At 47.8% G+C, this 22590-nt stretch overlaps 1 protein-coding gene across 1 annotated transcript; it reads left to right on the forward strand.

Moving 5' to 3' along the window:
* Nucleotides 1-6628: 6628 nt before the first annotated feature.
* LOC138772991 (ADP-ribosylation factor 1-like) lies at nucleotides 6629-22000 on the forward strand. Its single transcript, XM_069953840.1, has 5 exons — nucleotides 6629-6734; nucleotides 17204-17382; nucleotides 17983-18093; nucleotides 18968-19092; nucleotides 19826-22000. Exons 2-5 carry the CDS (start codon nucleotides 17235-17237, stop codon nucleotides 19985-19987), a joined length of 546 nt encoding a protein of 181 aa, XP_069809941.1. The 5' UTR covers nucleotides 6629-6734; nucleotides 17204-17234; the 3' UTR covers nucleotides 19988-22000.
* Nucleotides 22001-22590: the final 590 nt, after the last annotated feature.

Genomic DNA, 22590 nt, shown 5'->3' on the forward strand with positions numbered 1-22590 from the left:
AATGGCAAGCAACATTTCCAGTATTCTATCCTGATGAATGATTTACATGTATTGAAAACACTGGAAGGTCTCCTTGTTGCAGGAGACAAGCACCATAGACTTATAATGTAGCATGTGTAGTACAGAGAGGCAAGGGAAGAAGCACATAACAATACTCTTCTTCCAGCTATATCTAGAGATTGGTGGGGTCTGAACACTCAGTTCCAGATCTATCAAAACTTTAAACATGTGTCTGCAACATGTCAGTAGTTTTTTTGTGACAGGATCATGAGATGCACCTATCCACCTTCACACCTGACAGAACATTTTACACAGACCCCAGTTTTCAGTATCTTTCTGCTCTTTTAGGCTATATGGGTACAAAATTCTCGCAGATAACTTTCCGCGGACTACGTCGCTCGCCCTCCCCCCGCATTCCTGCTTGAAGTTCCGCCAGTCCCATACACTCCATTCTATGGTCAGGCAGATTCCGCCATCCACCCGAGGAACGAACCTGTGTATGGGACCGGCGGAGAGTGAAGCTGGAGCACACAGGGACGAGCGGTGGAATCCATGGCAAGTTATCCGCGAGAATTACACGTACCCTATGTCTGTAGGTGAATCCCTTGTACTTGATGATTCCTGGTACTGTTGGCTGTTCCTATGCAGTCATGCTGCCAGTACACTGTCCAACACTAGAGCGTTCTACTGGGCATCTGATGATAAAAGACATAGTTAGGCTATATTCACACACTGTCTTTTTTTTCTTAAATAAAATAATAGCCTTTTTAATTTTTTTTTCACTCTTCTATGATTCCCATTAAAGTCTTTGCAAACAATGAGAAGGGGAGGCGGGGTAGCCATTTATGTTAGGGATAGTCTTAAATCGACAGTCATCCAAAATGCATATAAAGAGCTGGAAGTTTGCATGCAGTCCAAAGAGGGATGTGTTACAGTGGTGCCTTGGATTACGAGCATAATTTGTTCCCGGTCCGAGCTTGTAATCAAAATCCACTCTTATACCAAAGCAAATTTTCCCATAAGAAATCATAGAAATGCAGACAATTGGTTCCACGCCTCAAAAATAACGATTTATTGTTCTGAATAACACGTCGAACAGATGAAACAAACAAAGAAAAACAGCTAAATATGTGATATTATAAGTTAATGTACAGTATAGCAATCAGCATGTGGAGTATAATGTATAGTAAGTGCAGAAACCTGATAACACAGCAGCAGTTTGTAGATACAGGATGGAACTGCAGATCCCTATAATGCAGTAGCGTAGTACAACAGGCTAGGATAGAGAAGCAGGGCTGCTGTCAGAGGTCTGTGTGGTCATATGACAGAAATAGGGAAGGTGTGTGTGTTCAGCATGGACCAATCAGGAAGTGAGAATCACAGCTGTGCAGGAGGACAGTGACAGAAACTTCTCTATACAGCAGTGTAAATGGTTGAGTGTGAGTGCAGGGACATTTTAACAGCAGTGTGTATAGCTGAGTGTGAGTGCAGGCACATTATAGCAGGAATGGAGAGGATGGGAAACACAAGGGCTGACAGACTGCAGGGAGTATAAAGAGATGAGCAGGGCAGATGTGGGCACAGTATAGCAGCACTCTCTGTCCGGGGGGAGAGGGGTTACAGCTATGAGGAGATTACCTCCACAGTCTTGTCCCCTGATGTGAGCCCCAGCCTGAAGTGGATCTGCTATGATTTGGAAGGTGAGGGAGACTTCCTGAGTTAGAGTACAGGGCTGTAGACCCCACTATGCAGATCATGCCCCTCCCCCACTCCCACTTCCATGCAGTACAGGGAGCTCTTAAACCAAAGCAATGCTCTTAAACCAAGTCACAATTTTGAAAAAACTGTGAGCTCTTCTTGCAAAACGCTCTTAATCCAAGTTACTCCTAAATCAAGGTATTAGGATAGGTGTTATATATAGGCCTCTGGCCAAACTAAAGACTATGATAACATGTATATGGATGACATTAGCAAAATGTCATTAAAGGGGGACATTGTAGTTATGGGTGACTTCAACATGCCAGATGTGGATTGGAATATCCCTTGTGCACTTACAGCAAGAATATAATAGAGACATCTCTAATACAGCTTGTGAGGTCAGGTCACCAATAAGGAGAGAACATTCTAGATTTAGGGTCCATTTACACAGAAAGATTATCTGACAGATTATCTACCAAAGATTTAAAGCCAAAACCAGGAATGGATTTGAAAAGAGGAGAAATCTCAGGCTTTCCTTTTGACCTGTAGTCTGTTCCTGGCTTTGGCTTCAAATCTTTCTGTGTAAACGCACCATTATGCTACGTTTACACGGAGCGATTATTGGGCGAATTTTCGCGATAACGATCGAATACGAACGATAATCGTACGTGTAAACGCGGCGAACGATCGAAAAATCGTTCATTTTGATGTTCATAAATCGTCGTTCGCCGATCGCAAAAAATTCGCAGATCGTTCCGTGTAAACAGCCGTCGAGCGATAGTCCAGCCGCCCACCGCCCCGCCCCCAGCCCGGCTTCCCACTCAACCGCAGCCCCCTGCGCCGGCTCGATCGCCACCCCCGCTCCGATCGCCCCCCCGCCGCCGCGGCCAAAGACATACGTTACCTGCTCCGCGCAGCAGGTCTTCGGACATCCCCGGCTCCCCTCTTCAGCGCACTGATTGGCTGAAGAGATGAGCCGGGAATTTCAAACGGCTCCCCTTCAGCACTAATTGGCTGAAGGGGAGCCGTTTGAAATTCCCGGCTCATCTCTTCAGCCAATCAATGCAAGGCAGCACTGATTGGCTGAAGGGGAGCCGTTTGAAATTCCCGGCTCATCTCTTCAGCCAATCAATGCAAGGCAGCACTGATTGGCTGAAGGGGAGCCGTTTGAAATTCCCAGCTCCCCTTTTCAGCCAATCAATGTGCGGCAGCACTCATTGGCTGAAGAGGGGAGCCGGGAATTTCAAACGGCTCCCCTTCAGCCAATCAGTGCTGCCGTGCATTGATTGGCTGAAGAGATGAGCCGGGAATTTCAAACGGCTCCCCTTCAGCCAATCAGTGCTGAAGAGGAGCACTGATTGGCTGAAGAGGAGCCGTTTGAAATTCCCGGCTCATCTCAATCAATCAATGCGCTGAAGATGGGAGCCGGGAATGTCGGAAGACCTGCTGCGCGGAACAGGTAACGTATGCTCTTGTCCGCGGCGGCGGGGGGGGGGGGGGCGATCGGAGCGGCAGGGGGGGGGAGGGCGATCGGAGCGGCGGGGGGGGGGGAGGGCGATCGGAGCGGCAGGGGGGGGGGGGCGATCGGAGCGGCGGGGGGGGGGGGGGGGGGGAGGGCGATCGGAGCGGCGGGGGGGGGGGGGGAGGGCGATCGGAGCGGCGGGGGTGGCGATCGGAGCGGCGGGGGTGGCAATCGGGGCGGCGTAGGGGTCTGCGGTTGAGCGGGCTGCGGGCGCACGATCGCAAAACAATTTTTCCGTACGATATATCGTACTGTCTAAATGCTGATCGTTATAAAAAAAAAATCGTTAATCGTACGATCGGGCCAATAATCGCCTCGTGTAAACTTAGCATTAGTATTTACTAATGGGGATGGGGTGTCTGAAGTTAAAGTTGAAGATAATTTACATAAAAATTAACTGTGTTCAATCCTATACTGCAACCAGAGTATTAGGTTTAGAAAGACGGGTTTTGAGAAAGTGGGTGAGTATTTAAATAATTAATAGAAAGGATGGGGTAAAACATTGGTGACTGTTCAGTGGGCAGAACTGAATGCCATATTAACGGCAACTAACTACATGTACGAGAAATTAGCAAAAGGAAAGAATCCAATATGGTTAACTAGAGATGAAAAGCTATAGTGGAAGAAAGGCAGCTTATAGGTATAAAGAGACTGGAAATGTAGATGACAGAGAGATGTATAAAATAATACGGAAGGAGGCAAAACAGATTATAAATGCAACTAAAGCCTCAAAAGAGGAAGAAATGGTAAAATCTGTTAGGGCTCGTTCCCACTGAGCAAAAGCAGCTGAATTTCTGCGCTGAAATTTCAGCCGTTAAAATAGGTGCAGAGCTAATTTCCATTGTGTTGAATGGAAATTCTGCTCTGCAGTTCACACAGTGGAATTTCCGCACTGAACTAATCCGCTTTCCGCCAGAAGAATGAACATGTTCATTCTTCCGCTAGCGGAAACCTATACAAATCAATGGGGCTCTGATTTTCTGTTTCAGCGCGGATTCAGCGCGGATTCAGCGCGGAATACAAGCGTAATACAAGCGGAAATTACTCGCTGAATCAGCGCGGAAATGGGGAAAAGGGGGGGGGAGGAGGATTCTAGTATATGTTCTGGTATAGTCTAGTTTACTCACCAAATACTCGCTGAATTTCAGCGCTGAATGCATGCGGATTCAGCGCGGATTCCTCGAGTATTCCGCGCTGAATTTGTCAAGAGCTGATTACGAGCTGAACACTTTCCTAGCAGAATACGCAGGGATTCTGCTTGCATTCTGCTTATATTCTGCTCGGAATTCAGCGTCAGTTGATTTCAGGCGGAAATATTTCCTTGCGTAATCCGCTCCTTTTGCTCTGTGTGAACGTAGCCTTACTGCGGGAAATAAAACCTTCTCCAGATGTAATAGTAACAGGAAGAAACGAGAAACTGCAGCATTACTAAATAATTTCACAATCACAGGATGGTTGGACACAGCATTGCCTCCAGTTTTATGGATTCAGTGCCACTGTTTTCAAAGGCCAATATTTCAGAGGAACTTGCCCAATTAAAGTTGAAAAAGGCACTACTACACGGAGCAATAATCAGCCAAATCCTTGGTCCTGCGTGCTGCAGCTTCAGAGCATCCTGTCTCAGCTCAGACAGGCCGCTCAGCCAATCACTGGCTCTGAAACTGCAGCACTCGGGACCAAGGAGGAAACAGAGAGCAGGAGGAGACCAGGAATGTGGACAGGTGATGTAGAATGTTTGGGTTAAGGCTTTATGGACATCACTAACGATGTCTGTGCAGCCTTTGCTCAATGATTATCGAGCTGTGTAAACGAACGCCAATCTAGCAGATCAGCACTTGTTTACAATATTGATCAGGCGGTCATTGGCCCATGTAAGGTGATGGGTCCAGATGTTGTCCACCCCAGGCCAAGGCTGAAGCACTGGAGGCAGGCAAACCTACCCTTAGTGGGAGGAAACCTCCGCCCCTTTATGATAGGGTTCCACTGATTCTAATGGAGTCACATCATGGAGGGGCTGGGGTTTCCTCCCACTAAGGGTGGGGCGGCCAGCCTCCAGTGCTTCAGCCTGGGCCTGGTGGTACAGTCACTTTAAAGAACTTGGATCCATGATTGCTGTCCATATGTTTATAACCAATCCCACCCAACAGGATGATTGGAGAATGGCTGATGTTGTACCCATCCACAAGAAGGGGAGAAGCCCAGTAACTAGAGGCCAGTTAGCCTAACATCTGTAGTAGTAAAATGTATGGGAACACATTTAAAAAAAAAGATAATGGATCACCTAAAAATCAATAGTTTGATGGATTCAAACCAGCATGGCTTTACAGCGGGCCGATCATGTCAGACTAATCTCATTGGTTTCTTTGACACAGAAGTGTTGGATGAAGGTGGCCGTGGATATCGCCTATCTGGACTTCAGCAAAGCATTTGTTGCAGTTCCCCATAAAGAGCTGATAGAGAAGTTACGAGAACATTGGACGTAATCCCTGGATAGTTCAGTGGATTTGTGGTTGGTGAAGGATAGATATCAGAGGGTCGTTGCTAACTATGAGTAACATATTCGAATATACACAACTGCATAATTTACTATGTGCATCTGATAATCTGTATTCACGTGCGTAACTCTAGACCGAAACGCACGCTGTGCGCAACTGTGTCACTTTCGCTTTAAACCTTATCCGCATGCGTGTAGATGGAAGTATACGCTTCTACTGTGGAGAGCCAGAGGTTGGGGGACATTGCTCCTCACTGAGGCCTATAAAGTTTCTGGGAGCAGCATGGGTGGTGTGTGGAGGAACTACACCCTGTTGGGAAACACCAGCCTTCCCCCGGCCAGCTAATCTACACCCTCCCTGAGCCTACAAGCTAAATATAGTAAGGCGGAACCGCCAAGTTTTTATAGTCCCAAGACAGAAGCCACGCCCACACAGAGTGTCCAACGAATCAGAATCCAATTGGAGCTCACAACGGGTCGGGCGTAACCGGAACTATGACGTCTCCAATCCTAATTGGACGATGCTCGACGGTCACCATTTTACTACACCTTCTAGAATGAATGACGAGCCGTAACCATGGAAACTACGACACCACCTTATCCTCTCAATTACTTGAAACTCTGTCCATCTGGCTCCGCACTGAGTATTAGACAAAATCCGGAAGAGCTGGGCTGCTGGTGTAACGCATAGTATAGGCTGAGGCGGAGGGAACACGTAATAACGCTTGTTTCCTGGAGGAGCTATGGTCAAGGAGCGCTGATGACATTAGTAAGATGGCCACTCATTTGCTTCCTGTTCGTGACGTCAGGGCATTCCATTGGCTAGAATAGTTAAACGTAACTAGGGCACGCCCACAGATTGAGAAAAAGGGATAGTGATTGGTTGGAGTTTGAGCACGCGCGGTTTAGGGTAGTTCCGGCACTCTTCCTTCGGTGACGTAAGCAACCGCCGCCATTTCGTGTGACCGATCGGCAAGGAAGAGGTGGCGATAGCAGGAAGTCGGCGAAGGAGAAGCTGTGGTGAGAAACGGACGTGAATGGCGGGACCTAATCGGGCTGACGGGGCGCTGGGGGCCAAGCGTGTTGTCAGGGGACGGCGGGGGTCCCGGGCCTTGTGTGGCCGAGCATAGAGCGGTGTATGGGGCTGGAGGAGGAGGAGGAGAGGTGTCACAGGCTGCGCTGCCCTTCCTATAGTGTAATGTCATGTCCCCAATCATGTGTGTATCAAACTAGGTATCTAAGCATTGGTGCTGTCCTTACCTAGATACCTGACAGGGGGGCCGCCATCCTTACTTATATACCTGACAGGGGGGGCCCGTCATCCTTACCTAGATACCTGACAGGGGGGCCCGCCATCCTTACCTAGATACCTGACAGGGGGGGCGTCATCCTTACCTAGATACCTGACAGGGGGGGTTCTGTCATCCTTACCTAGATACCTGACAGGGGGGGGGGCGTCATCCTTACCTAGATACCTGATGGGGGGGCCGCCATCCTTACCTAGATACCTGACAGGGGGGGTTCTGCCATCCTTACCTAGATACCTGACAGGGGGGGTTCTGCCATCCTTGCCTAGATACCTGACAGGGGGGGTTCTGCCATCCTTGCCTAGATACCTGACAGGGGGGGTTCTGCCATCCTTGCCTAGATACCTGACAGGGGGGGTTCTGCCATCCTTGCCTAGATACCTGACAGGGGGGGTTCTGCCATCCTTGCCTAGATACCTGACAGGGGGGGTTCTGCCATCCTTGCCTAGATACCTGACAGGGGGGGTTCTGCCATCCTTGCCTAGATACCTGACAGGGGGGGTTCTGCCATCCTTGCCTAGATACCTGACAGGGGGGGTTCTGCCATCCTTGCCTAGATACCTGACAGGGGGGGTTCTGCCATCCTTGCCTAGATACCTGACAGGGGGGGTTCTGCCATCCTTGCCTAGATACCTGACAGGGGGGGTTCCGCCATCCTTGCCTAGATACCTGACAGGGGGGGTTCTGCCATCCTTGCCTAGATACCTGACAGGGGGGGTTCTGCCATCCTTGCCTAGATACCTGACAGGGGGGGTTCTGCCATCCTTACCTAGATACCTGACAGGGAGGGGGGGGGGGGGTTCCGCCATCCTTGCCTAGATACCTGACGGGGGGGGGGGGTTTCCGCCATCCTTACGCTAGATACCTGACAGGGGGGGGGGTTTCCGCCATCCTTACTCTAGATACCTGACAGGGGGGGTTCCGCCATCCTTACCTAGATACCTGACAGGGAGGGGGGGGGGGGTTCCGCCATCCTTACTCTAGATACCTGACAGGGGGGGTTCCGCCATCCTTACCTAGATACCTGACAGGGAGTGGGGGGGGGGGGGTTCCGCCATCCTTACCTAGATACCTGACAGGGGGTGTTCTGCCATCCTTAACTAGATACCTGACAGGGGGGGGGGGGGGTTCCGCCATCCTTACCTAGATACCTGAGCGGGATTCCCTGCCAGCTTAGGTATGTGAGTAAGGATAGTGGCACCACTTGAGTATCTAAGCAAAGATGTTACTAGTCTATGGGTATGTAAGAAATTATTGTACAACTCTTGCTAAGGTACTGGAAAGATGGCATCCTCCTTGTGGACCTGTCTGCAACGAGTCAGCATCTGAACATCAGCTGCCGTCTTACGTGATTGTCATAATGGCAGATTCCACGTTGTAAATGAATTGCGTAGATTTTTACACTCATACGTTATCTCTTTGTACAGAATTGTCTTCTCTGCCGGTGACCTATCGGGGGGGGGGGGGGGGGGGGCGTAGTTAAGTACGTTGTCGGTATTGGCCAGTGTTCACACCTGTGAGGTCACTAGTTTATAGGCAGGTTAGAGAAGCGTCAGTCTGGGTCATTGTGCTGTCCTGAGTCAAAGTTTTGTGAACTTCTGCTTTAATCTTGTTGGGCATGTGCAGAACGGCCAATGTCCGTGACCGGACTCCCAACCGCAACTGGGCTGAAGACCCCAAGAGAAGGATAAAAACTGCAGCAATAGCCAATGGTAGACAATCAGATTCCAGCTTTTGTTTTCTATACAAGGGATGGGGAACCTTCAGCCCTCCAGCTGTTGCAGAACTACAATTCCCATCATGCCTGGACAGCCGAAGCTTTAGCTACCTGTGTGGTAGATTAACCACCTTGTCTAATAACCTTATACATGAAGGACACCATTTCGAGCCACAATGCTGCTGATGGCCCCCATGCCCGGCTGCAGGAAGCTGTCAGTCAGGATCTTCCTGCTTGGCCTCCGGTGATAGAGATGTACAGTGTCACTTGAATGGCTCTTCTGACTTGGGTGTGGAAGTTTACTTGGTTTTATTTGGGACTGGTTCACGCGTTCTGTATGTCGTCCAGCTGTGAGCATAGAGAATGGAAGGTACTTGTAAAATGTAGCTGCTATTTGGGGCAGCAATAAAAAAAAAAAAACTTTTCAGGCCTTGTGGATGATCATTTGCGGTGTGTATCCAGCAGTGTCCTTCATTATATGTCACCTCTGTATGTCCTCCAAGACTGGAGCCCAAGCTATGTATGGAGGATAGGGAAGCATCAGTCATTCCCATATTGCTAAATAGTAGAGAAAAAAAGGTAACAGGCGAGAGGCGGCGCTTCGTTTGATACCGTACAGTGAGGGGAAAAGGAAGGTGAGGTAAGTAGGAGGCTCACCTCGTTGCCCCTTGGGCTTAATGCATATCACCCCTGAAAAGGGGTACTGATGTGGAGTCCCAATGGTCCTGGTGCCGAAGACTGCAAGCTAGAATGGAGTAGCTCGCCGGGATGCTCCCTTTGTGGGGGCCCGTGTACAATTGCGGGAGAGGAAAAGAAGAAAAAATTGCCAAACTCCTTGGAAACACCAGCGCTGTCTTCACAAAGTCATGGGACCAAAGTTTAAGGTGAAAGAAATAAAAGGCGTTTATTTCAGATAGCACAAATATAACACGTTTCCAGAGCCTAAGCTCTCTCCATGAAATACAGATGCACTGTATCTGATGAAGAGAGCTTAGGCTCTGGAAACGCGTTATATTTGTGCTATCGGAAATAAATGTTCCATCCACGTGGCGCAGCGCTTGCGTTCCACATCGGCTGCGAGCCAACATCATCCGCACGCAGCGCTGACGTCCTCCGGAGTCTGCGCATGCGCAGTACGGCGGGAGATGACGCCGACATACTGCGCATGCACGGACTCCGGAAGGCGTCACGTGGATTAAACGCAGACCTTTCAATCACGCCCCTCTGGGCGATTCCAGACGCCTAGGACCGGTGACTGATTTCACCCACCGTGACTACTTGGCGGAAATTTACATACAGTGCGGGAGTTCTTCTAAGTAACATTACTGACTGATAGAGGGGGGCACGGAGGGTACAGGGGGATTTTTGGGAAACGTGCTGGGTGATGTGCCACCACATTTCCTTATCTTTAGGTGGATTTTTGCCATGATTGGTTCCCTTTAAACTTTGGTCCCATGACTTTGTGAAGTCAGCGCTGGTGTTTCCAAGGAGTTTGGCAATTTTTTTCTTCTTTTTTTTTCCCTCTCCTGCAATTCCCATATTGTGGTATTCTTCACTACCTTTTTCCAGGGATAGGTAATGTATGACCAGCATTCAGAGGTCTTTATAGGTTGTCTGGTCACATGTTACCTGTCTTATAATATTCTAGTAGGAAGATCTATAAAGTGTCCCTGTTGCTTGGAAAATTTTGACATGTCGGACGTTTTGGGCTTATTGCCACCGTCTCCATTCTGATCACACGCTGAGGATTTATGTGTATGGGGGTGTCATGAGAGCCAGCTGTCTGGTGTGTATGACCACCCTGGGCCTTGGTATCTTTTATACTCAGTCACAGGAGCAGAAGAATGAAAATGATGCCATGCTGGATGCAGATGGTACGCAGATGGTCCGCCTAGTTTCCAGCATGGTGTCCTGCTATTTACAAGACGTAGTAGCACTGCAGGCGTCCCTATTTTGTTCAGGGTTCTGTTATCACAGGCCAGGATGGGGTAGCTGCAGGCCGAACAAGCAGCTTGGTGAGAATACAGCCCAAAGATGAACTATTAGCTGATAACACTCGGGTCCCGGACTTGTACATGCGTGTACACTCACCGGCCACTTTATTAGGTACACCATGCTAGTAACGGGTGGTCTTCTGCTGCTGTAGCCCATCTGCCTCAAAGTTGGACGTACTGTGTGTTCAGCGATGCTCTTCTGCCTACCTTGGTTGTAACGGTTGGCTATTTGAGTCACTGTTGCCTTTCTATCAGCTGGAACCAGTCTGCCCATTCTCCTCTGACCTCTGGCATCAACAAGGCATTTCCGCCCACAGAACTGCCGCTCGCTGGATGTTTTTCCTTTTCCGGACCATTCTCTGTAAACCCTAGAGATGGTTGTGCGTGAAAATCCCAGTAGATCAGCAGTTTCTGAAATACTCAGACCAGCCCTTCTGGCACCGACAACCACGCCACGTTCAAAGGCCCTCAAATCACCTTTCTTCCCCATACTGATGCTCGGTTTGAACTGCAGGAGATTGTCTTGACCATGTCTACATGTCTAAATGCACTGAGTTGCCGCCATGTGATTGGCTGATTAGAAATTAAGTGGTAACGTGCAGTTGGACAGGTGTACCTAATAAAGTGGCCGGTGAGTGTATATGTAGTCACACCAAAACTGCGATGGGCTCTTACCCTAATAGTATCATGACTATATCAGGAGTTTACATGGCTCATGGCTGCCAATAGACAACATTTTGAAGATTTCTTTAGGTGATAATACCAGATGCACTGAGTGTAGTTCTATCACAGGTGTTCTTTGTATGGGACATGACCTGTTGGTGGCCATTGGGACTGGAATTAGGAAGCACTTTTCTAGTGAGACGCTTTCTATACTATATTTACTGCTCTCTATCTCAGAATTGTATACTAGAGTGTATAAAATGAACAGTCCCTTTAAAGGGAACCTGTCACCCCCCGTGCTGGGGTGACAGGCTCCTGACCCCCCGTGACGGAGATCTCAGCCGCTGCAGCCCGGCATGCGCGCGCTGAGGGATGAGTCCAACACCCATAGAGAATGACGGAGCGCTGGACTCTCCTGTCATTCTCTATGGGTGTTGGACTCATCTCTCAGCGCGCGCGCCGGGCTGCAGCGGCTGAGATCTCAGTCACCCGACCGGATCCAGAAGCGGGACCCGGCGGGATTAGGTGAGTATAGGGGGCTCTAACTTGGGGGTCGGGAGCCTGTCACCCCGGCACAGGGGGTGACAGGTTCCCTTTAAGAAACTGGTTTTCTATGGTGCCTCTGTGAGCACATCTTCCTGTAATGTGCCTTACGTCCGGGTCATGTGCTGTCATGTGTCGGCCGTCCAGGAAATGAGTTTCAGGAGGAGCAGCCCAGTCTGTGCCAGCTTCTGACTACAGCTCCCAGGGCTGCCTGAGGCTCTGCACCGTTATGGCTGGAGGCTGCTTATTTCTAGGATCTGTGCAAATACAGCAGATTTGCTGCATAATTGTCTGACTGTGAGTCAGTGGCATACATGTGTATGGGGTTGTTTTAGCATCCAGCACATGGTTTCCCCACCAGCCTCATTCACATATGGGGGGGGGGGGGGTAGGGGTGATTCATGTAACCAGAGTGGGAAATGTACAGATATGACATTGTCACCCACTAGCCACGTCGTTGGTTGCTAAGTCAAACGCAATTGTGCTGCTGCTACAGAACACTGGAGTTTCCCTTTAAGTTACAGTAAGAGATCAGTCACTGGACATATTAGCCTAGTTTTATCCCAGCAAAGTGCACATCATGCAGTAGTCTATACATGAAAGTAATACCCAAACATGATACGTACTAGTTGTCAGATTGTCCAGCATGCAGTGCGTCTCTATAACCAGTGTCACAAGTATGCCTGGACAACTCTTACACTTGGCCATGACAGGGATCGACTGGCCAAAGATCACTGTGTTCTACTGCAAGGATTGTGCTGCATTGCAGCTAATGTAAGTGAATAAGGTAGCGTTGTGTCTGCAACCGGACATCGTAATCCACCAGGAATGAATTTCTTGTGACTATTTGGTTACGGCCTCTTGTGCGTGGCAAGGTGACCCCATTAACTTACAGAATCCCTACACTGAAACCCTGCCACCTTGTTGCCCTGGCCTTTAGGGTTCAAGGCTTAAAGGGGTTCTCTGGGCAAAATGTATTTTTAATATGTTATTACATAAGGAAAGTTATACAAATCCCTAATATACACTAATTATGGGAAATGTACATATAGTGCTATTTCCCTCAATTTAGTAGATCAGGCAGGCTTTACTTCCTCAAAAAAAGTGACGTCACGTCTCAAGTGTAGTGTCCAGCAGGGGGCGCATGTATGCATCTTTGTAGCTGAATCAGTGCCTTCTCCCTCCCTGTGCTGCCCAGTGCTCTAATGTACCCCCTCCCTCCATCCCATCACACTGCCTGTCTCTCTCCCTGCCTCTCCGGTCCTATTATATCTTCTGCCCGGTTCCCTCACCCCGCTGCGGAGGCCCCCGCCGCCCGGTCCCAGCTGGGTCAGCAGTCCCCCAAACAGTTGTGAGCTCACCCAGCCGCCCTGTCCTGTGCAGGAGTGCTCACACGCCGCTCGCTCCTGGCAGGGTGAACGCTCCGGTCCCTTGCAGGAGCGCTCACCTGCTGCCCGGTCGTGGTGCAGTGAGCACTCCTGCACCTTCTCCATGTGCAGCAGTCCTCCCTCAGATGCCCTGCTGCTGATGCACAGCATAGGAGCTGGACCGGGTGCCGGGGAGCTGATCACTGAGGCGCAGTGGGGCACGGAGTCTGTCCTGGCTGTGCCTCAGCGTCAGCTCCCCGGCGCCCGGTCCAGCTCTCTCCATATGTCTCACCCCGCCAGGAGCGAGCAGCGGGTGAGAGATATTGCAAGGGACTGGACATAGGGAGGTGCAGGAGCGCTCACCCAGCCAGGAGCGAGTGGCGGGTGAGCGCTCCTGCACAGGACAGGGCGGCTGGGTAAGCTCAGAACTTTTTGGGGGACTGCTGACCCAGCTGGGACCGGGCGGCGGAGGCCTCCGCAGCGGGGTGAGGGAACCGGGCAGAAGGTATAATAGGATCGGGGAGGCAGGGAGAGAGACAGGCAGTGTGATGGGATGGAGGGAGGGGGTACATTAGAGCATTGGGCAGCACAGGGAGGGAGAAGGCACTGATTCAGCTACATAGATGCATACATGCGCCCCCTGCTGGACACTACACTTGAGACGTGAAATGGTGTTTTCTTTTGTCTCACACAGTGGTCTCTGCTGTCACCCCTTGTCCGAGACAGGAACTGTCCAGAGCAGGAAAGGTTTTCTATGGGGATTTGGTACTGCTTTGGACAGTTCCTGGCATAGACAGAGGTGGCAGCAGAGAGCGCTGTGTCAGACTTTAAGAAAACAAACAAAAAAACCACAATTTCTCTTCTCGCCCAATGAGGGCACCCCTGGAGAGGACCACCTCCTACTCCCATTGCACAGAAAACAGGATCACTGGATGTTTAAAAGAAGCAAAGCGCATGGGAGCAGGATAGAGAGGTGGTGGTTTTCTTCCTCTTCTCATTCGCATCGTCGGATTGAAGCAGGGAACCGGCACAGCAATTTCCTGCAGGACATAAAGCAGCTAAGTATGGGGGATTTTTAAGTAGAATTAACTTAAAAATCTGTATAACTTACTAAAACCAGTTGATTTGAAAGAAAAGGGTTTTTTTTTTGCCAGAGTACCCCTTTATGGCTTGTACATGGTTAGAAATAGTGCCACACCTGTGCACAGGCGGCATCTGGTATTGCAGCTTAGCTGCACTAAAGTAATTGTGATAAGGCGGCAGTGCCGTACACGGCCTGTGGACAGACGGGGCGCTGTTTTCAGCAGATTTTCATTAGCCACTGCTTTGCTTAGTAGTATAGTTCTCTTAGGACATCTCATGTATTGTCTGCTGACAGTAAAGAAATAAAATGTTCCTATATCTAAAGCATGAAGTCTTTGTGGTATAGAAATCCTCCTACACGTCACACTTCACATCTTCATCACGCCGCTTCCTTCCCCCTCGTGTCTGAATCATCAGTAGTGGAGGCTCCGCTTAGGTACATTGATTTTTATTGGCAGCGTTATCCATTTCTATTATCATGTCTATAGAAGTGTGTGGGCAGGAGCCGTGTCTCATCACTGAGTGGGCTGCTTCTCCATTCAGTCTGATGGTTGCCTCCAGTCTATCGCAGGTTGTGTAGAGCAGTGTCAGCCTACCTGGGCCTCTCAAGTAGATGCAAAACTACAACTCCCAGCATTGTGACTGGACTGCGCTGGTGCAAGTGAAGCTTTGGTTAAGGGCTAATAGTGACCCATAATCTTATCAACGTGCACACTCGGCTCTGCCAGCAGGGTACAGATCTGAGTGGTGTCTCTGCTGCAGAACTCGCTGGATGTTATAGATTCACGGCCCCATAGAGCCCCAACATGGCTAGGAGCAGAGGTGGAATGCTTGCAGGAGTAGTTCTACAGAGAGATGGGGGAGATCCTGAAGGCTCTTACTGTCTGCATCATTTTACACAGTATAGGCAGCTTTTAAATTACTAGAGAATCCCTTTAATTTTAAGGGAAACTCTGCAGTGTTTTACCAGACGACTTTCTATTTGTTAGCAACAAATGATGTGAATAGTGAATGACAATGTGCGATCTGTACACTTACTGTGCGTCCTCCGTCCGTTTTTGTACCCCACAGACTAGTGTCTGATCATGGAGGTTTGACCATGCGGACCCCTACCGATCACAAGAATGAATGGAGCTGCAGCCTGACATGTGCACTGCTCTATGGGCCTTGAGGATAGCACACATGGTAGCATCACTGTCGGCCGCGATGGGTGGACCACCCCCACAGATCATGGTTGCTAGGAGAGCGCTGCTTGACGACTGCAGCGACTGGTTGCCAGGCAGCATATCCCTAGCAACCTGTGTGTCAGACATGACTCAGCAGCTCGGCTCAAAGCTGGATTGGCATTGTGCTGACAGCAGAGTGGTGGAAAGCGGCTTAGCGGCAGTCACACCATGGTAGTCTTCGTGTCAAGCTGCTGTGTAAGTGTCAGATACATTTAGTTAGAAGAACCTCAAACTACAAGCAATCCCCCTGTAACCTCTTGTCTAGGAGCTCCTATAGCATTGTACGTGTTATCGGGGTGACCGGCTTCTGGTCTCATCATCCCTGGAAGCGGCCTGTGCTACTGACAGCTGCTGCCTGCACAACGCCGCTCTGTGCTTCACCAGTCAATGGCCTTGTGGCCGAACACTGGCTCATAGCGACATCCTCTGAGGACCCCTTCATTGGGAGATGTATTATGTGCCTGATAAGAGAGGGCTTGTTTCCTTGGCTGTACCAAAGACACTAAGGAAATTGCAGGGTAAATCCAGCACAGTAGAGTATAGGCAGCCATTCATGTTACATACTCTTCCTGCACCCCTCACATGCACACTTGGCTCTGCAGAGGGTGCGTGTTGGTGCCTTACAGCTTTCCCGGGGCCAGCCTGATTTCTAGAGCCCATCATTGAAAACACTCCATTAGTTGGGTGCCATGACATCTTCCTGGTATATGTCTACACTCTGGTTACATGGCTCTTCACAGTGTAAATAGTCTGCAGGGGAATACTCTGCAGGTAAACATAGAAGAGCTACCAGATCTTGTAAGGCGCAGAGCATCCTATCCGCCTCTCCTGTCCTCGATCCTTTGTGTTAATGTAATATTAGGCCGTAATTGTTTGGCTCCACTTTACACCAGCTTTATGTTACACCCCCCCCCCCCTCGCCGGATAGCGCAGTACGCTGTCAGATGTCTCAGGTTGCCATGGCGACTGTGCCTTCCCCTTTCTTCTGAATCTTCTCGGCTTTTAATGGACAGTGAAGGACACGGCTGTATCTGTCTGCAGGAAGTGGAGGAGGAATTGAGATCATTTTTGTTTCATTTATCTTTCTTTCCAAAAAAAACGAAAGTAGTAAATCTCTGATATTAAAAAGGATTCAATGCAAGGAGCTGATTTGCATAGTTCACCCCCTCCCCCTCCAATGGAGCATTGAAAGATTAGTATACTGCTCCTCAATGGTTACCATTCTCTAGGCCAAAAGGCAGTATTAAGTGAGCGCAGCTCTGGTAAAGTAGCTGCTCACATGTGCAATGGTGCAAGTATGCGACATGTCAAAGGTTTTAACTGATGGGATGACAGCCTGATAGAATAAATGGTGCTATACCTATATTAACAGGTTATGTTGTATGACATAATTGTCATAGAGACTGATGGGGAAAATCTAAAGCTTGATAAGATCCTGGGATCTGTATACAGGCAAATTCAGGGAAGACACAGGTCCTGTCATCCCGGCTACTTTCCAGTAACTTTATGTTGTTCTGATGTTACACAACCCATACCATTACGTTTAAATACATTTGTGCTAATTCTAGACCTTTCTTTCCTCTTTCTAGGTAAAAAGGAGAAACACACAAACACTACACAATGGGGAACATGTTTGCAAACCTTTTCAAAGGCCTATTTGGCAAGAAGGAGATGAGGATTCTTATGGTTGGCCTGGACGCTGCCGGAAAGACTACAATCCTTTATAAGCTGAAGCTGGGCGAGATCGTGACCACCATTCCTACAATAGGTATAATGGTCTCATTATTTTCTGCATTAGGGAGTTCATGTGGGATGGGGAAGCTGTCGATAAAATCCACAGCGGATTAGGTGATATACAGGACATGTCTACATGCTTTGGATAGTTTCTGCACAGAAATATGAGCATTCTGTGGATTTTACATTCTGCATTGTACATCTTGTTTTTAATATTTCTCCTGAATTTCATACTTCTCAGTGTAACAGGTGGAAATCTACAGCAAAACAGGTTGGCTTGTTACTTATTTCCAACGTGATCCTCAGCAGAAATCTTCCCTCATGTCTATCTTAAAAGGGTATTCCAAGTTACAATAAATTATACCCCCGGGACCCTGACTCATTCTGAACAGATTGGTGACTCAGAGGCCCCATGAACTGTCTATGGAGCTGCCAAAAGTAGCAGAGTGGTGCTGTGCAGTTGAATTCCTAACACTTTGGGCCTCTCCTGGAGATGGGGTGGGGGCTTAGTGGCTAAACCCCATGTAATATGACTCATTTGGGTAGGGGATAAGAAGTTATTTTAACTTAGAATAACCCCTAATATTTGGCCGTAAGAGCATGACTTCTAACACCTTTATTTTTTCCTCTTCAGGATTTAATGTTGAGACTGTAGAATACAAGAATATCAGCTTTACTGTGTGGGATGTTGGTGGCCAGGACAAAATCAGACCCCTGTGGCGCCATTACTTCCAGAACACTCAGGGTGCGTATGTTTTGCAGCCTTCTGGAACCATCTATATTTTTTTCTTTGTTTTTCCACTGAATAATAGATGATAAATGACCATTGACAGTGATAATTCAGTTTTTAACTGAACAGCCTGGTCATGTTTAAAGGGGTTATCCAGTGCTACAAAAACATGGCCACTTTCCCCCTCTCTTGTCTCCAGTTCAGGTGTGGTTTGCAATTGAACTCCATTTACTTCAATGGAACTGGTTTCAAACCCCACCCAATTTGGAGACGAGAGGGGGGAAAGTGGCCATGTTTTTGTAGCGCTGGATAACCCCTTTAACAGTCTGGTCGCTAGGCACATTTAGACTAAGGGTGGGTTGACACTGAGGAATTCTTGCGGATAAATTCTTGCGGAATTCCGTCTGCTGTACGCGCTCACGGCCGCGCGCCTCTCCGCCTGTGCCATAGACACCATTCTATGCACGGGTGGATTCCGCCGAAAGAATTGACACGTCAATAATTTTGGCGGAATCAGCCGGCCCATAGAATGGTGTCTATGGAGCCGGCGGAAAGCACGCGGCCGTGCGCGCGTACAGCAGACGGAATTCCGCGTAATTTATCCGCGAGAATTCCTCAGTGTGAACCCACCCTATTAAGCAAAATCTTTTTGGTCACAATGACTAGACAGATTGTTCAGTTCTTCGGCAGGCATAATTGCTGCCAAATTGAGCTTTATAGTTCAGGCTGTTTTTAAGGAAAGCAGCCGTGCTTTCTTTTCATATACAGCCCTCTGATTAGTTTATTACAATATATGTGCAGGTCTGTATAGCCATGAGTGTGAGCACTCTGAGTGAAGTAGACAATTTCCTTTTACATGGTAGTTTTAACCACTTTCTCTTGTCCACAGGTCTCATCTTTGTAGTAGACAGTAATGATAGAGAGCGAGTAAATGAGGCAAGAGAAGAGTTGACAAGGATGCTGGCCGAGGACGAGCTGCGGGATGCAGTGCTATTAGTGTTTGCTAACAAACAGGTAATTATAGAAATAATATCATAAACATAAAATAAAGTAAAAAAAAGTCTGTAGTCCCAAACTGCACAAACTTTAACCGCACAGGAGCGCCAACTCCCTCTGGACCTCTGCACCACTTCAATGATCGGACATTCGAATATAGCAAATAACTCACAGACCACAAAGTGCATGTTGTCTTTAGGTGTTTTTAATGCTGTGTTTTTTTTGTTTGTTTTTTTGGTATTACACATCAGAGATCAGTGATTAAAAAAAAAAAAAAAGCCAGATATTACTTGGCATGGCTCTGTCCCGGCACTATGTTACGGGGTCCACATATCTAGCAGAAACTATTGATAAGAGGCATAGGTTGTCAAGATGGGAATACCTCTTTAGAGGTCTACTCCAGTCTGAGAAAATGTTAATGTACTGCTGCAGTTGTATAGAAAATAATAATGATCTTTTTGGTGATTGGCCTAGTGGGCTGTCATTACCCGGACAAGTTTGTTCTGGAAGTGGTGGCAGGATTGTTCAGCGGGGGCGCATTTTTATTTTCTATAACTGCAGCAATGTATATATGTGTGTGTGTGTGTGTGTGTGTGTGTATAATATATATATATATATAATATTTTTTTTATATATATATTTATCCAACCCTAACAATGTTTTTGCCAATTTTAGTACTTTTGCTCTAACACTATTACTGAGCCGCAGCTAATCCTCCAAACGCTTAACCCAGATTCTTGTATATTTGTAGGACCTTCCGAACGCAATGAATGCTGCAGAAATCACAGACAAACTGGGTCTGCACTCCCTACGTCAGAGGAACTGGTACATTCAAGCAACCTGTGCAACCAGCGGGGATGGTCTGTATGAAGGTTTGGACTGGCTGTCCAATCAGCTGAGGAACCAGAAGTGATCCCACCCTGAGTGAACACCACCCTCCCTCCGCTCCTCTTCCGCCTAAACTCCCATCCTGTTCAGCATCTTGGCAGGGCTGGCCAGCGCCTCTGCTGCCTCCCAGGCGGGCATGTCATTTCCGCGCACATCTGTGTCGTGTGTCTGTCTGCACGCCTGTGCGAGTGGGAGCAGCAATCTCACACTGTGCCTTATACATGCTTAGCAGTATTAATACCCCCTCTGAACAAAACACTATCTTCCACCTAAACAGCCTGCGCATCTCTTTCCACCCTCTTGATCGTAACACAAGAAAGGCTTTATGATATCCACTAGGTAGACAAATTATTCACCTTCAGAGCCGTCATGCAATGAGAATACATTTATAGATTCTGTAAGGTACTGACTTAGAGTATGACTGAATATGGCTGATCCGTGTCCTATGAGCCTGATACTGCAGCTCTGCTGTGCTGTTATATAGTACTACTGTCATTCAGGTCCCTAGGACTGATCGGTATATGTCACAACATAAAGTAAACAAAGGTGTATCTTCTTATATTGGAGCCTTTAGTTTCTTAATGATATTCCTGAGCGGGATGGGGTTGTAGTCTGTATTATAGCATTATGGCGAGGATTTGTGTAACCTTCTAGAACTACTAGTCCATTTATTCGTGAATTTTTTATTTTTTTTCCCTTCATTACTTTTACGGAAACCGGACTGATGGATGTATAACAAAGCACATCCATAGAATGACCACACTGGAGAAATGTTACAGGGCGGAGGAGAATGCATATATTGACACAGGGCTGGCAAACCATTCCGGATGACCTGTAAATCATATCTATTCTATATACCTCAACCTGTCCCTCGCACAGCCATTTCAGGCAATGGCCGCTCAGTCATTTCTCCCCCCGCCTTTGTACTGACATGCATGTAACATCACCAGCCTGGCTCATAGAGGCCCCTGAGATGTCTGCTCCCACTCCTAGAATTTATTATTTGTTATTTTTATTTAGGGGTATCAAGCCTGATATTCCCTTCCTTGAAGGATGTCTGTACAGTAACATTTTATTCTAACTCACTAACTTCACTTTTTATTCATCCACTCTCATCCCTAACCTAATCCCTGGCCCCGTATCCCCTTGATAGACCAGTGTTTGGTTATGTAAGAATGAAGGTGCAGAGGGAGGTGAGGGGTATCCATGTGAAAGGGAACATTTCTTTACCGAGCTGTCTGGTTTGCAGACACTGCAAGTGACTAGGCTTTTAAACTGGCGACGAAAGAAAAAAAAAAATCTTGTCCTATGTCTGCCTGTTGTTTTCGTCACGGACATGTACAGAATAGACTACAAGGACAGTGAACGTAACATCGCTTGGATGTATTCTGAATGTAGGAAGAGTCCTTTAAATTATGAGAAACGAAAATTTTGTAAGTACACTGAGTAGTATTAAGTTAATATGACATCGCTTGAAAATCGATCAAAGGAAAAAGAGAATCCTCTACTTCTTTGTGTCCTGTCTACATGTACCCCGACAGTAAAGGGGGGGGGGCACTCACCAGCAATGAGACTCTAAATCTCCCAAATTATAATCCCCTCGTCTCCTGCAGCGCCACCTTCTGCCGGGAACTAGTTATAACTGTATTGCACGTGTGAAGGACTTGGCAGCACACGGCGGGATCGCGTTCTGTTTTAATCTGCATCTGAGTCTTTTTGGTTTCTGTTTATTTTGTGGGGAATGGGTTGTAGCTCCTATCTAATTTTAACTAGCGATATATTATATATATATATATATAAATATACTTCAGTCTGTAAATGAGACAGTTTTCATATCATACATCACCGGCATCGGAGCTTTAAAGCAAATATTTTCTTTTCCTGTATAAAAACTGATTCAAAAAGCGTGAACGATGTGATGTACAATTGGACCGAAATTGAGTTTATTTTTCTTTTTTTGTTTGTTTTGTTTTCTAACCATGTTGTAATTTTGTCTGAAATACTCTATATTAAAAGAGTTCTGTATTAAAGTTAACAAGGTGTCGGCAATCTCTGTGGGTGCAGTCTGGAAGGGATTGGTTGGAAGTTAGGCTTCTCTCCTTGCATCTTGAAACAAACTACTCGGGTGAAGCTGCCTATGGTCAAGTCCCGGCCTCTCGGTATGCCATGTATCTAGGCATCATTGATCCTGAGAATGCGGACACATTTGTCCCTGGAACGGGCAGCCCATAGAAGATAGCGTCAGTCTGCTGCCGCTCCTATTACACGGCAGCATATCGCTGCTATCCTCATTGTTGAAAGACAACGATCAGCTGACATCGTTCATGTCTGCTTATCATTTGTTTTTTATAACACAAGACTATTATCAGCAGAATATGGCCGATAATAGTTTCGTGTAATAGGGACTTTAGTGTTTACAATAGACACACAGGCATAAGCCTGGTCTAACCGATTAGATTCTCAATCGTGTGGATGACCAGATGCTTCCCTGGGGGGGGGGGGGGGGCGGGGGGGGGGGAGGTTGGGGGGGGAGAGAGTTTACTATGGGCAGTGTAATGGACAATGTACTGCCAAGAGACCTTGTAATGTAGATGATACTGTGACATGTTCCACCTACCTAACCATTGT

Source organism: Dendropsophus ebraccatus, chromosome 14 (assembly GCF_027789765.1).
Source record: "Dendropsophus ebraccatus isolate aDenEbr1 chromosome 14, aDenEbr1.pat, whole genome shotgun sequence".
NCBI lineage: Eukaryota > Metazoa > Chordata > Amphibia > Anura > Hylidae > Dendropsophus > Dendropsophus ebraccatus.

What these genes read in the sequence shown, in the direction of transcription:
- LOC138772991 (XM_069953840.1), top strand. Translation starts at nt 17,235, where the DNA reads ATGGGGAACATGTTTGCAAACCTTTTCAAAGGCCTATTTGGCAAGAAG. An exon ending in TTACTTCCAGAACACTCAGG is followed by an intron (nt 18,094 to 18,967) that starts GTGCGTATGTTT and finishes TCTTGTCCACAG; the next exon opens with GTCTCATCTTTGTAGTAGAC. An exon ending in TAGTGTTTGCTAACAAACAG is followed by an intron (nt 19,093 to 19,825) that starts GTAATTATAGAA and finishes GTATATTTGTAG; the next exon opens with GACCTTCCGAACGCAATGAA.